The sequence below is a fragment of the Aphelocoma coerulescens genome, chromosome 27 (assembly GCF_041296385.1).
Source record: "Aphelocoma coerulescens isolate FSJ_1873_10779 chromosome 27, UR_Acoe_1.0, whole genome shotgun sequence".
Classification (NCBI taxonomy): Eukaryota; Metazoa; Chordata; class Aves; order Passeriformes; family Corvidae; genus Aphelocoma; species Aphelocoma coerulescens.
The window spans coordinates 435,288-449,675 of record NC_091040.1 but is presented as its reverse complement, the minus strand read 5'-3'; the positions used below and the strand labels follow the sequence as shown (position 1 = coordinate 449,675).

Here is a 14,388-nt window from a genome sequence, read left to right as displayed (position 1 = left end):
ATTTCTGAAACCATCACAGCTCAGTTTTGTCCCTCTGGGGGGTGAGGAGTGGGGAGCACTGGAATCCTCCTTTCCTGCTGCTGCCTGGTAAGATCCTTCCTCTGCAAACAGTGAGTTGGGGTGCACGTGTGGGAAATTTGGCTTTTGCAGACCCTGGAGGGATGAATTCTTTGGGATGCTACAGGATACCTTACCAGGGTGGGCGAGTGCCACGCGGAGAGAGCCCAAGGCCGTGTCCAAAGCCTGGAGCGAAGCCAATCTGCACACGCAGTTCATGGGAGAGAGGCTGGAAAAGCTAATTACGCCGGGGGATAATTGCACCCTCTGCCAGAAAGCGGAAGAGCCGCTCCCGGGGTCGGCGGTGTCGGATCGGGGAGGCTGCGGGCGGTCAGGGAGAGAGAGGGAGCTGGGAATCGAGGGGAGCGGGGAAGGTTTGGGGTTAGAGGTTGGCTTCACACAAAGGAGCGAGCGGCTGGAAGCCGGTTCGACGCCGAGAGCCAATCGCTGCTGCGGCCCCGCGATAAAAGGGCTCGGAGCCGGCGCTGGGAGCGCAGGAAGCGGCTCCGGTGCGCGGCCGTGGCCTCTGCGGCGGGACACGGGCACCCAGAGCCCCGGCACCGGGCACCCAGAGCCCCGGCACCGGGCACGGACCTGCCCTGCGGACCCTCCTGCTCGGCGGTGAGCCGCGGCTCGGGGACAAGGGGCGGCGGGAGGCGCGTGCAGACAATGACGGTCCCGCAGTGTGGGCAGCGGGGGCTTCGTCCCTCCCGGGGGTCTCCGACCCGCAGGGGTGGGAGAGCCGGGGGGCAGCCAGAGCGGCCGGCGGGGAGGGAGAGAGGCAGGCGGCCCGGGAGAATGGAATGGAATGGAGAGGAGGGAGGGATGCAAAGGGAGAGCCCCGGGAAGCGGCACCGCTGGGCAGGAGCCGCCCCGCAGACGGGGGCTCATCCCCAGCCCCCGGAGCGGAGCCCTCCGCACGCACCGGGAACTTCTCGGCTTTGGGAGGAGGCTCGGCCGAGGTGGTCGCGGGAGGCAGATTTGGGGGGGTCGGAAGGGAGAAGGGAGGCTCTTGTGGGCCGGGGGCAGGCGGGGCAGGGAGGCGCTGCCGGGGCCCCGGAGCCGGCTGGGGAACGGGGGCGAGCACCCCGTGCCCGTGTGAGCCCCGGCCAGGGGCTGGTACCCGGCGGGGCGAGGAGGCCTCTGCTGGCTGAATCTGCCCCGGGGGGGGCGTATTTGGGAGCGTATTTCGGGGCTTACGCTCCCCGTTTGGGCTGTGATTCTCTCTTTGTTGTGTGCTGCAGTACATGCCGGAGGGGGGCTGGACAGATCCATTTTATTAAGCTGATCAGAAAGAGCAGAGATGGAAGAAAAACCTGTTAGATCCCGACTCCCTTATCCCCCTTCGTTAATGCCTGCCAATTCCCGATGGTGTGTCTCCTACCGCCTCATCCAGCCTGGATTTAAACCTTTCCAGCGATAGGTCTTTCATCACTTCCCTGGGGAGGCTGTTGCATGACTGTGAGATTTAATAACAACACAAATGCCCTGAGCTCTGACATAACCCTTACCAGCCAGGGATCTCCCAGGGCTTCACAAAGGAGGGCAGCTCTGTTTTCAACGAGGGGAGGGGGAGAAAAGGGAACAGAAAAAATGAAATTATTTACCCACTGCCACCCAAAATTAGCAGCAGACTTAGCAATCAAGCCCAGGTCTCCTGAGTCCCAGTCTAGTGCTGCAACTACTGTGTTTTGAGCCAGCCTGATCTGTCTAATCCCCTTGGATCACTTCAAACAAGCTAAGATACCTTGTAGATCATATTTATGATCAATTTTCTGCTGATTTTTTTCATGTTGTGGGTATCAGTTTTGAAAAAAGCCTGACAATCCAGCCCTGAAAATTGGGCTTTGTCCACCAAAGATGTCGTGTGAGGGCTCTCACAGGGAAGACATCTGGTGCCTCAGCTGAGCTGTTGTGTGTTTAAGGCCAGGAGTAGCACATCTGCAGCATTATTAATGTAGATTACAAAATAATTGCAGGGCAGTCGACCAAGCTTAGTCTGAAACAGCCCCAGTGTTAATGTCCTTTTTAAATGGGAGCCCTGCTAGAAGTGAATTCCCAGTTCCAAGGTGAGGGTCTGTCAGAACCAGCCTCCTGGGCTTTGCAAAGTGGCTGGATGCATCTTCATTCTTATACAGCTCAAAATCAGGTTCCTGACCCTTTCTGGTCAGCAAAAATCCCATGAGACTTTTCATTAGGAAAGGGAATTCCTCTCCAGGTTTCCTTCAGTGGCTGACTCCTGTGAGTCTTCAACTACCTCCCTGGTCTTGGAGGGTGATGGAGTTTTCCTTTTCTCCCACCCTCAGCTCTTGCAGGGCCTTGCCAGGCAGCTGCCATGTGCCCCCAAGACGTGTCTGCTTTTCTCTTCCCAGTTAAGTCATTTTTATCTGCCATCTGGGGATGGTGCAGTGCTTACCTCACTTTTAGCAAAAGCCCTGGGATGGAAAACATTAAATCTGGACAAAGGGATTATTGCAGTATCAGTGTTAAGCACACTTTAGACATATTTCCCACTCCTGTGGTGTGCCCATAACCCTCTCCATATGGCCAGCTTGGGGTTTTCAGTGACAAGGTACCTCAGCATCCTCTGATGGGCCCCTCCAAGGGATTGCTTTTCCCAGCACACATTGCTCCACTGGAATCTTGTGGATTTCAGAGAACCAGATCCTGTGCTGGGCTCTATGGTACCTTGGATCCTAAAAGGGAGGATAGAAGTGAAGGCTGAAAATAACCAGGGCAGCTCAAAAAGACTGATCTTTGGAGAGATTTAACTACCAATATGATTTTGGTGGTGTTTTTTGCTTACACAGTCTGCATTTCGACAGCAAACAGCGGCTTTTGTAGGGCTTGTGTGGAGGCAGGGACCATGGAAAGAGGTTGTGCTGTGTTTTGGAGTGCCTGGAACTGTACTCGCTCCTACTCCTGCTACATCTGCATCTACAGGTGGTAAAACAGCAAAAGCTTTTTGTGGGGTCTGTCAGGGCTCAAGAGATGGGCTCATCCCATGGAATCAGATAATCCTTCAGGTTGGAAAAGTCCTCTAAGATCATAGCATCAAACCATTCCCCCAGCACTGCCAAGGCCACCACTAAACCACCTCCCCAAGTGCCACATCCCCACGACTTTTAAACCCCTCCAGGGGTGGGGACTCCACCACAGGAAATGCCAGTCCAAAGTCTGGTGAGTAACAGGTAATATTCCACAAGAGGAAATCAGCCAAGGTAACACTGACAGGTTGTGTTAGAGGAAGAAGGAAATTACAGGCAATTACAGGTCCATTACCTGGAGTACCAGGAAAGGTTGGTTTCTAGAACAGGCTCTGGAAGAGTAATCAAAGTCTTGGTGTTGGGAAGCAGAATAAAATGCTGGGTGGTTTTAACACAGATCACGTCACGTTGGCTCAGTGTCTTCCTTGGATTTGATAAATGACTTCAGAAACAACGGAGCCTTGTAATGCAGTGCCCCAAGGAAATTATTATTTTAGGTGGAGACAGGAAAAAGCACAGGGAAAAGAGAGCAAAATGGAAGGAGGACACTTGGATTCTTCCACAAGGAGGGATGTAAGGACACATCAGGCCAGAGGTTTTCAGGGGTGCTGGAGTTTTGTATCAGAATACCAAGGTCTGAGATCTCCCAGGTGTGGAACTGCCAGACTAACTCACCTGTTTGCATCGGGCCACCACAGTGGCTGTGGCAACAGAGAATCCACCATATGAGAACAGGTTAAAAGGAATCTGCTTCTCCTGCTAGAAAAAGACTGATCAGGAATGTGGTTGCTCTTTATGAATCCCACTGAGAGGCAAATATTTGGGAGAAGAACTAATGTCTCATGGTAAATGGATATACATTTGTGCAGGAAACCAGGAGGTGATGTTTCCAGGTGGAGCATGGTCTATGGAAGAGATTAGGGAAGAGCTGGCAAGGGGAGGGAAGGACCATGAGCTGCTGTTTGCCTGTTGTGCTTGTTTGCACCAGGTTTATGTTGCACCTCGTTGGTGCCGTTCTGCAGAGCTTCCAGGGTTTCTCCCAGTGAAGCGCTTTTGTCTAATGTCCAGCCTGAACCTCTCAACCTGCCATTTTCTTCTGGCGCTACTGAGAATTTGTCTCTGCTTGGAAAAGTCTCTTCTCATCCTCCCAGCAGGATTTCTGCTCTGCTTCTGTGCTCTATCTGAGCTGCCAGTAAGACAAGAGATTCCAGGGAGCAGAGATCCCCTTCAGATCATGATTTTAAATGGATGCCATTAAACACAGCCACAATCCCAGGACTGGGCTGCCTCAGTTACTGCTTCTGGAAAGCAGATGAATCCCAGGACCATCCTTCTGGTCCATGGGCCCCCTCACTGAGAGGAAGGGGCAGGGACTGGGACCAGCCCAGTCCCCCAGGCCCTGGTGCTTCCAGGGCCGTGCACCTCCTCCTCAGGGGAGGCAGGGATGAAGGTGGGAGAGGGGAGTGGGTGGGCAGGGGCTTCCCTCGGGCTCCCCCTCGCTCCTGCGGGTCTCCCATTGTTGCTCTGACAAAGGCAGCCCTGTTCCTCCCCACAACTGTTCCTTGTCAGCATCCCTCAGCATTTCGGCTGCAGATTTCCTGCCCACTGGCAGCCTTTCAAGAAGCAGAACGTGGATGGAAAGGGGATTAGTGGAGCAGTGGTGGAAGGTGGCTCCCGGCTGTGGGGTGCAGGCAGGGTCAGGTCCACTCCCCAGGAATCTGATGGGCAGGGCAGGAGTGTCCCCAGAAGTGTCCGGATGCTCCTCCCTGGAGTCCTCCCCACTGTGCCAAGCCAGCAGGGACCTGCCCTGGGTCCCCAGTACCAATGAGGTCAAGTGGTTGGCTCAAAGCCATACAAGAGCCAAGACCTGAAGGGATTCCATGCCTAAAGTGGGAGCTGTGGCCCCTGGGCTCAATCCATCATCCCTTTCCTGGCCCTTCTGTGCCTGGTTCTGGACTGGCCTGTTTGATGCTGGTTTTGCAGCACACTTTGTTTCATGGTGTGGGTCAACTGTGAGACCCCAAGGCTGCAGAAACTGAGCCTTGGGAGCTGGGTGATTCCCAGGCTCAGGAGACAGGCTCTTCTAGCTCCTGTTCACCTCCTCCCTGCACTGGCCAGCTGAGAGGGATTGATGGCCATGGAGCTGGAGGGTCAGCACTGTCCTGTGTGTGGGTTTCACTGATCCTGCACAGGATCTCGGGGATATCCATCCACACAGCCATCAGCTCAGCCCATGATTTCCTGGGGGAAAGGCCTGACAGCCTCTCTGAGGTGTCTCCCCTGCTTGTGCCTCGCCATGTTCTGGGGACACTCCATGTCCTCTGAGGATGGAGGAGGAAGGGGGCCCAGATCCCCCGTGCCGTGCTTTGCCTTTGGGAAAACCTCCTGCAATGGAGCAGTGATCCCTGCTGTAAACAAACCTTTCCCAGGGCTGCTAATGGGAACCATATGGCAGAGAGGGGCCTCTCGCCCTCCCAGTCACGCTCCTTTCCTGCTTCCCTGTGCCGGAAACCCACTGGCTCTCAGGGAGCCCCGCGGCCAGCGCCGGGCTGGGGCCTGCTGGGAACGGGCTGGATCAGCACTGGGGGAGCCCTGGTGGCCCCTGTGGAGAGGGGAAGGGGGAAAGGCTCCCTGCACCCATCCTGGCTGCGGGAAACATGATCCTTCAGAGGCAGGTTGGGATTGGGGAATTGCCTTGAGGAGCCACCCCAGATGTTCTCTCTCCCTCCATCTGCCCCAGGGTCAGGCAGGGCAGTGAGAGGGGATGTGGGAGGCTCGTAGGGAAAAGGTCTGTGACCGAGCAACGTTGCCTTCCTCCCCTCAAACTGCTTGGAGCCCTCAGTCACTATGAAGGGCAGGATGAAGAGAGGCTGGAAGGCAAAGGGGTTCTCACCTTGTCCTGAGCCAAACACCTGAAACTGCTGGCACGACCAGGACAGGAGGGTCCACACTCCTGCTCTTCCCAGGCTGTGGAAGTGGCTAACGGCTTTAGGGAGCAGAGGTTTGGAACAGTCAGATGCAGCAGTGACGGTGCCAGTCTCACTGTGGGGCATGGCCTCACCTTTCTGGCTTTGTCACTGGTGCCCACTGCACCCCTCAAAGCCAGCAAGCCCCGAGGCTGCCCGAGCCGTTGTGAAGACTTTGTAACATCAGTGTGGCAGCGTGTCCTTAGGCACTGCCCATGTCACTGCATTCCTCCTCTCTTGGAGTGTTGGCTGCCCTGGGCTCCAGTCCCAACCTGTGCTTCTGGGAAGAGCAATGACAGCAGCTGAGAGCCTCCAAGAAACCCTCCTGCAGTTTCTCACTTGTTCTGGTTCCCTTATCACCTCAGCACACCCTTCCCCTTTGAGATTTCTGCTCTTGCCTCCTGCCCTTCAGCAGGAAGGAGGTTCAGCAGCTCCTGCTCCTGTGCCTGAAGGGCAGCTGCACCAAGGGGGCTCTTGCCCAAAAGAGCGGCTGGGAGAGCGTGGGCACGGGGCTGTGAGAGGGTATGTGCATGGTGGGCAGAGGGATGTGGAGAGGAAGGGGCTGGATGGAAAACATCCAGCCATGGGGTGGGATCAGTGGGCTGGAATTGAAGGGAAAGGGGTTTGGGGGCATGAGAAGCAAAGAAACAAATAGTAGGTGGAAGTAATCATGTGCTTATCAGAGAACCTCTGAATGGTTTAGGTTGAAGGGACCTTAAAGATCATCTCGTGCCCGGGACACCTCCCACTATCCCAGGTTATGGGGGAGGACAAGAGGGGGGTGATGGAAAAACGGAGGGAAAGAAGGTGGCTGGAGTAGGGGAGGAAGATGAGCTGTGAGGGAAGGGAAGCTGGGGGAGGACAAACATTTGTAACAGGCTGGGGTGAAGGTGAGAAGCAGGTGAAAAGGGGGAGGGTTGTGTATCTGTGTTAGAGGCATGTGTGGGGTGGGGACACCAAGTTTTCTGGGTCCCTCGTGTTCCCTGCAGGGTCTGTGCTGGGCTGTAGGACCCAACAGACCACGGAGACACGAAGAGACGGTCTTGTCCCAGGGAATGGGGGGCAGGGAGGGGCTGTGGCATTGGGCTCTGGCCCCCAGCAGATTCTGAGTTCGGCAGCAGCTGCCTGCAAGTGAGCTGGGAGAGCAGGAAATAACAACCCAACCGCAGAGAGACGGGAAATGATTTTGGTAGAGCAGGGGGCTGGGGCTCAGCTGAGGCTGTGAAATGTTTGCAACCAGGGTTGTGCAGCCCCAGGGCTGTGAGGGGCTCACCCACCGGTGCCCAGGGCCTGGGGCAAAGGTCTTTCGATTCTGAAAGCAGCCACGAATTTTGGGTGCTTTGCTGGGTGCGACGCAAGCCTGGTGTCAGCTGCTGGGGTTGGCAGCCAAAGAGGCCCCCAAAACCCAGGACATGTTTGCAAATGTCCCTGTGAGATGAGCATTGAGGAGATGCCCCTGCCCCAAGCCCTCCACTCTGACACGTTTCTGCCCTGGGGCCTCTACCCCAGTCCTCAGGCAGCAGGAAGGTTTTTGGGGTGACAATATGAGGCCAAAGGGGTTCACTAGGACGGGAAAGCAGCCCCAGGCAGAGGGGGATGCTGGTTTTCCAGCCCCCAGCTCATCCCCATCATTGCAGAGCCACCCCTTCACCCTCCTTTTCGCTGCTCTGCTCCTCCCTTGGCAGCATTCACTCAACCCCACAGCTCTGTCCTGTGTATTCAAACCAGGGCTCATCTTTCACGGGTGTTCTGAAGGTAAAGTGCGGTGGGGAAAACCCCTGGAGGAGCTGTCAGTGCCTTTTTAGCTCTTTTTTACCAAAAGGGGTGATTTGCAATGCGGGTGGTTTTTTTTTTCTGTCCTGGTCCCAGCCCTGTCAGCCTCATCCTCCCGGGCACTCAGCACATCACACCGGGCCACAGCTCACGGGGCTTGGCCTGAGGGAGACGTGGGCTCCTTGAGAAGACGAAGTCCCCATCACTTGCTCTGCTGAGCTGTGATCGGTGAGAGTTTTCTGGGTTAAAATTAGACTAAAATCACAGTCCTTCCTCCAGCAACACCAGTCCTTTAGTGGCTGCATTAGTGAAATGTGCGGTGCTGATTTTGCTGCCTTGGCTTGGGGTCAGCCTTGCTGCCAGTGGCGTGACCATGTGCCAGCAGGTGCTTCCATGCGTGGGTTTGGAGTAGAAACCATCACATCACCTCCCGGGTACTCAGAGCCCCAAACTCTCCAGCTGCTGTCACAGTATTCCAGACCTGCACCTCCTGTCCATTGGTCCAGTTTCGTGTCCCTCAATCTCTCAGCTCCCTTGGGAAGCCCCCAGTCCAGAGAGGCTGATCTGACCCTGCGGAGGAAGCTTTGAGCTCCTGCAGAGCTGCTGGGTTTGGGTGATGAAACCAGCCCTACTCCTGATGACATTTCCTTTCCAGGTGTTGCAAGACGTCTGTCTTAGACATCTCTGCAGAAATATCGACCCACGGACTTCAAGCTCAGGATTAAACAGACGGAGGAGGGAAAGGAACCATGTTCCAGGCCACGGGAGCCGCCAGCCCACCCCCAGCTCATGTACGTGGCATCCTGTGGTTTGTATGGGAATTTCAGCTGGGTTTTGGTTCTCAGGGAGGGAGGGTTGTGTACAGAAGCTGTGTTCCCGACCTGACATTTTGGGGTGATCAAAGGCACAGTCACTGCTACTCAAACAACGGGACTGGGGACAGGAATGTTCCAGCAGAAGGTGCTGTTTGCTGAGCACACTGAACGCCAGCTCAGGCTCTGGTCCATGCAGAGCTCTCATCCCGCGCTGTCTTGAGTTGCGTCTGTTTGTTTGTGTTTCCATGGCTTTCCGTGATCACAATTGAGAGCTTTCGAGCTGCTTAGAACTGGAGTGATTGGAGATGGAAAAACATAAAGGCTCAGGAACATCTCCTGCTGGGACAGGATATGGCCCTTCCCCGAGGGAAGATATATCAGATATGGAATAGATCGTGCGCCTGATCGGGGCCAGGAGGCTGCCGAGAAGTGACGAGCAGCCCTGGATTGCTGTAGCCTTGGGAACGGACGTAATCCCAGCTCCGGAGAGGCAGCATTTTCCTTAGCTCTGGTCAGCTGAGCCTGGAAACAGCATATTAAATCCTAACCCCAGGAGAGCACCTGCAGTTCTACCAGTGCCAAGGGATGCAACTGGTTTTACACGGCTGGAGCCTCCTCACTGCCCATGTCCCCCTGTTGACTTTGGCTCCTGCTTACAGCCTCATGGGAGTGTGAGGAAAATCACGTCCCTGACCTCAGTCAGTGAGAGCAGCTGGGAAATGTCTGAGGAGGCAGCTCGGCAAGGGGAGAGTTTCCTGTGCGCCTCTTAGGCAAACTGTTTCCAAAAATACAGAGGAGAAACGATGGGGAAGGACAAGGCAAGAGGAGCAGGGGGTGGGGGATCAGCCTGGGGCAGAGAGGGGCAGCACTGGGCAGGCAGTGCCAAACTGCAGCCAGAGGAAGGACAAGGACAGTGGGGTGATGTCCTGGGGTGACATCCTGGGGTGACATCCTGGGGTCACGCTGCCCCAGCCTTGGGAACAAGGAGTGAGGAAGATGAGCCAGCCCTGACTGGTCACCTTGCTGGAGTGTGATTGCCCCTTGGATCCCAACTTTGGGAAGGAGGGAGCATTTCTGCCAGTGCCAAGGAGGGTGAAACTCTTTGGGGTGGCTGTCGGGGATGCAGCGGGTGCTTGTGCAGGTGCCCTGGGGAGGGTGCAGGATGTGGAGCAGGTGAGGGAGGAGCAGGTTTTTGCCAGGGGCTTGTGCCAAGCTCTCATTTGGATTTCTCCTTCCCTTTTTAGGAGGCCAAGAACAGCTCAGGAGGCAGCACAGTGCAGCGCTCCAAGGTACCTTTGGTTTTTCCACATCATCCCAGAATGGCCTGGGTTGGAAGGGACCTTAAATCTCATCCAGTCCCACCCCCTGCCATGAGCAGGGACACTTTCCACTGTCCCAGGATGCTCCAAGCCCCGTGGAACCTGGCCTTGGACACTTCCAGGGATGGGGCAGCCACAGCTTCTCTGGGCACCCTGTGCCAGGGCCTCATCCTTCTGATTCATGGCAAGGGTGGAAGGGCCAAAAGCCCAAGGGCCAAGCTCCAAACCAGCCCAGCATCAGTGGAGTGGCCCAGGGAGGGGGAGGGAGATGGGGCTGCTTCCTGCTCCCCAGTGCTCCAGTGAATGGAGGGCAGGGAAGAGGGCAGTGGAGGGATCCAGGGTGTCCCAAACGCCTTCCTCATTCTCTGTCTCCCTTTGCTCTGCCCTTGGCCAGTCCTTCAGCCTGAAGGCACAGGTGAAGGAGATGTGCACTGCCTGCCAGAAAACCGTGTATCCCATGGAGCGGCTGGTGGCCGACAAATTTGTCTTCCACAACTCCTGCTTCTGCTGCAAGCACTGCCACACCAAGCTCAGGTGAGCCAGGCTGGAGGCTGTGGTGGGACAGGTGTCACTGCAGCTCTGCCAAGACCCTCCCACACAGAGCACCCAGCCCCTACCACAGCCCCTCACTTGGCCAGTAGCCAGAGGCCCCCAGCCCACCCATCACAGCAACACAAAGGTTTATCTCCACACCTGGGCCTAAGTCTTAGCTAAATCCCACCTGCTATGGAAGGAGAGATGTTTCCCCCTGGGAGCAGCCCCAGGGGAACAGGAAGCTGAGCACCTCCTACTAGAGGACACAGAGCTGAGGCTGAGCTCCCCGGGGACCTCCCCATCTCTAATTACAGCAGCCCCCAACAGCCTCTGCTGGTGGGAGGGGGCTGCTGGCCCTAAGGGTCCCCTCCTGCATGTTCCCTCCTCTGCTGTCCCGATGCCCCCAGGCCCCCCACACTTCCCCCAGGCTGCAGCGAAGTCTCCATGCCCAGCTAACCCTGCCCTCCCTCCCCAGCCTGGGCAGCTACGCCGCGCTCCATGGAGAATTCTACTGCAAGCCCCACTTCCAGCAGCTCTTCAAGAGTAAAGGCAACTACGACGAAGGCTTTGGGCGCAAGCAGCACAAGGAGCTGTGGGTGCACAAGGAGGTGGAGAGCGGGACCAAGTCGGCGTGAGCGGGGCCAGCCCCCCTCCTGGAGCCCAGCTGAGCCGGGTGCTAACTGAGCTGATGTAAAGCAGGACCTGTGGGAGGGGAGGGAGGGGGAGGTGGGTAGCCCACCCCTCTTTGGAGGGTGCTCAGAGGGGTCCTGCAGGCCGTAAGGACAGGGCAGAGGTGACCAGGGCGCAGCCCCCAGACCTGAAGCCCTCTCTCTGCAGGCCCCTCTCCTCAGTGAGATCAGAGCAGAAGCAATTGCCCCCCATGGGACCCCCAGCGCTGTTGATCCATTTCAGGCCTGTCACCACGGAAAAGGAGATGAGCTGGGGGCTTAACCAGCTTGTGAGTCACAGCAGAGCTCCCAGCTCCCGCCACACCAACCCTGCGTTGCTGGGGCTCTGGAAAAAGAGGGTCCTTGGTTTACATCAGCTCAGTTCAGCTGGGATGGTTCAGCCTTAAGGATGTTGCCCTGCCACTGTTTAACAGTGTCTCTTTTTTATATTTGCCTTCGACTGGTACGTTCTGCGCTGGAGCCTCGCGGCAGCTTCGCGTGTGACACATGCGCTCCTTTATTTTTGTAATACAAGGTTTCTGAGCCTTCCCTGTCTTGTCCTGTGTTCCCAGGGGCCTGGGGAGGTGGGACCAGTGGTCAGCTCTGTCTCTTACTGCCCAGGTACTGTGGAAAGAGCCTCTGTCCATGCAGGATCAAGGAAGTACTCCTGGATACCTGTGTGTAATGTTGTGAGTGAGGCTGGGAGGGAAGGGGATGGAGGGAAGGGAAAGAGGCAGCCCAGCCCTCTTTGGAGAGTGCTCAGAGGGGTCCTGCAGGCCATGAGGACTGGGCAGAGGTGACCAGGGTGCAGGCCCCTGACCAGAAGCCCCTCTGGGGCCCCCAATTTTTTGGGAGCCGAACCAGGATTTCAAATTCCACATCAGTGTTGCCCTGCGAGCTGCACAGCCCAGCTGGAACCTTCCACCAGCTGCCAAATGGAGCCCAGACCACCCTCAAAGGGAATTCACTGGCCTGTGGATCCCCCAGGATTAAATCCACCCCTTTGCTCTGATATGTCTCACTCTCTCCCCTCCACATCAGTGGCCATCGTGCCCTGTCCCTGCCTCATTGACTCTGCTGGGGCAGGATGGGCATCAGTGCTGGGCTGGCTGGTGCCACACAGGTCTGGCGTGGGTCCCCCCATATCCAATGCCCTGGTTTGGACAGCACAGTCCATACAAATTAATGATCCCAGCAAGCCCTGCCAGGCTGGAGAGACAAATGCAGGAAAACCAGGGAAAGTGGGTGAGTCTGGTTTTAATTATTACTTACCTCTTTCCTCCACACACACTCTGCACAGCTGTGCTCAGGAACCCCATGTCTTTCAAATTCTACAGGAACTGAGCTTTTCTGAGCCTCTACACAGAGCAACAGGCCGTGATAGCAACAGAAAGAGCCCCTGTTCCATCCCTGACTGATACCATCAGCTCTGCTGAGCACATCCTGTCTGGGAGAACCCAGACACAGCCATGGAAACAGGAGATAAAGATGGAAGAGGGAGAAAGATGGGGATGGGTAGTCCAGAGGAGGAAGAGATGACACAAATAGAGATGTGCTATTAACCCTGGTCTCTGTGGTGCTCCCCCTGCTCAGCACAGCCCTTCGGGGGCTCAGGGTGTGCATCCACAGCCAGTCAGCAGCTCCACAGTGGAGATGTCTCACGGTCACAGTGACATCTGATTTTGGGGACAGCACCTGCTGGCTGACCAGAGGAGCCTGATGTTGGCCAAGTTATTTCTCTTTTTTACTGAAGGGCTTTTAAAGGGGCTCCTGGGCGGGGATGGCCTGGGGACACAGCCACCACCAGGGACTGTGCACACAGACCCTGGCAAGGGTCCCAGGGGGATTCAGCCTCACCAAGAGCTTTGACTGTCCCCACCACGCAGGTGCTGCCAACCGCCTTCACACCAACATGCAGGTGGCAGATTTACATCCTAAAAAAGCCACCCCTGAGCAGCCCTGCCAAGGGGCTCGTGATGCTGCAGGCTTGGGGCCCCTTCCCTGGCCCCTTCCTTCCTCAGAATGCTCAGAAAATGAAAGCAGAGCCCTCGGTTCTGCTTCCGGCCTCTTGCTGGCCTCACTTCCCGATTCCCTCAGCTCCCAGGCTGCTGCACAGCGAGATGAGCAGCATTTTAACAATACCAGATGATTTTGGGGGTAGGGAAGTGTGAAACCCCCAGGTTTTAAAGGCTGGGTTTTCAGTTAGAAAGAGAACATTAAACCAGAAAAATAATGATGTTGTATCTTTGCTTCCCTCCTCCAAACTGAAATTTGAGATTTTATCTAAAGGCCATTCTCCACCCATCCTTCCCTGGGTCCTGTCCCTGGTCATGAAAGCAGAGATTGGAGCTGCCCCTCGGGAGGAGCTGCAGCCCCTGGTGAGGTCTGACCTCAGTCTACTCCAGCTGAACAAGCCAAGAGCTACGGGCACAGAAGGTGTCAGAGAATCCTGCAGCATCTGGCAAGAGAAGCAGGAGCTGGGAGATCAGTTCTGCCTGCAACCCTCTCGAGGATGCTGCAGAGCTTGCATTTGGTTGTGAAGAATTATTTTGGCTCCTTGTTGGGGGCACAGTGAAAGCAATACATCAGCAGCTCCACGGGGGTTCCAGGGGGATGCAGCAAGAGCTTGAGGGCAGTGGCAGCACAAGAACAATCCCTGACTTGGAGCGGAGCACGGAAAACGGCCCAGAGCCACCTGCAATTCCTCCTCTCTGAGGGCAGAGCTGCTCTTGCCACCCAAGAAACAAATGACTGATGATCAACAGCCTGCATATCACACCCCCCACAACTTCCTTTTGTGCTTCCACACGAGCACGGGGCTCCCAGCACCAACCTGCCCTTCAGCCCAGGGAAGGACATTTCCCAGATCATAAGAATCCAAGCCAGCACAGTCATGTAATAAAAGCTGTTTGGGGAAAAAGAAAAATCAGTATGAATCCATATAAATCCATATACATCCATACCATCCAGATGTCCAGTTCTGGATGAAATAGCACCAGGCAGAGCTCAGCTGCAGAACCAGTGACATGAGAGCAGATTGCTGGATATAAGCAATACACCCACACCTGAGCAGTATTAAATCCAGAGGACACTGCTCCTGGTTCACACTTTACTACCCCAACAGAAAGAGCCACAGCTGTACAGCCAACCTCTGTAGAGATTTTTGTATTTTATTTGCTTCAGAAGTGGATTTAGAGAGGAAATGTACCTTAAGTCCCCTTCCCCTGGGCCATAAAACACTCATAACACAAATTACCAGAAATAAAAAG

At 55.8% G+C, this 14,388-nt stretch overlaps 2 protein-coding genes across 13 annotated transcripts in view; both read left to right on the top strand.

The window, feature by feature from the left end:
* STRADA (STE20 related adaptor alpha) overlaps positions 1-10,356 on the top strand; it is a 29,686-nt gene extending 19,330 nt beyond the window's left edge. For all 12 annotated transcript variants that reach the window (XM_068996732.1, XM_068996727.1, XM_068996731.1 and 9 more), the window contains 3 exons: positions 8,439-8,574; positions 9,843-9,887; positions 10,312-10,356. In XM_068996732.1, coding sequence (XP_068852833.1) covers positions 8,439-8,574; positions 9,843-9,844 — 138 coding nt within the window. In that variant the 3' untranslated portion in view covers positions 9,845-9,887; positions 10,312-10,356. The remainder of the gene's footprint in view (positions 1-8,438; positions 8,575-9,842; positions 9,888-10,311) is intronic.
* On the top strand, positions 8,487-11,668 carry LIMD2 (LIM domain containing 2). Its single transcript, XM_068996743.1, has 4 exons — positions 8,487-8,574; positions 9,843-9,887; positions 10,312-10,451; positions 10,927-11,668. The coding sequence occupies exons 1-4, from the start codon at positions 8,533-8,535 to the stop codon at positions 11,084-11,086; spliced, it is 387 nt and encodes a 128-aa protein (XP_068852844.1). The 5' UTR covers positions 8,487-8,532; the 3' UTR covers positions 11,087-11,668.
* Positions 11,669-14,388: the final 2,720 nt, after the last annotated feature.

Excerpts from the sequence above, each read along its gene's own strand:
- LIMD2 (XM_068996743.1), top strand. The coding sequence starts at position 8,533 with ATGTTCCAGGCCACGGGAGCCGCCAGCCCACCCCCAGCTCAT. Across the intron at positions 8,575-9,842 it reads CCAGCCCACCCCCAGCTCAT|GAGGCCAAGAACAGCTCAGG; the intron begins GTACGTGGCATC and ends TTCCCTTTTTAG. Across the intron at positions 10,452-10,926 it reads CACTGCCACACCAAGCTCAG|CCTGGGCAGCTACGCCGCGC; the intron begins GTGAGCCAGGCT and ends CTCCCTCCCCAG.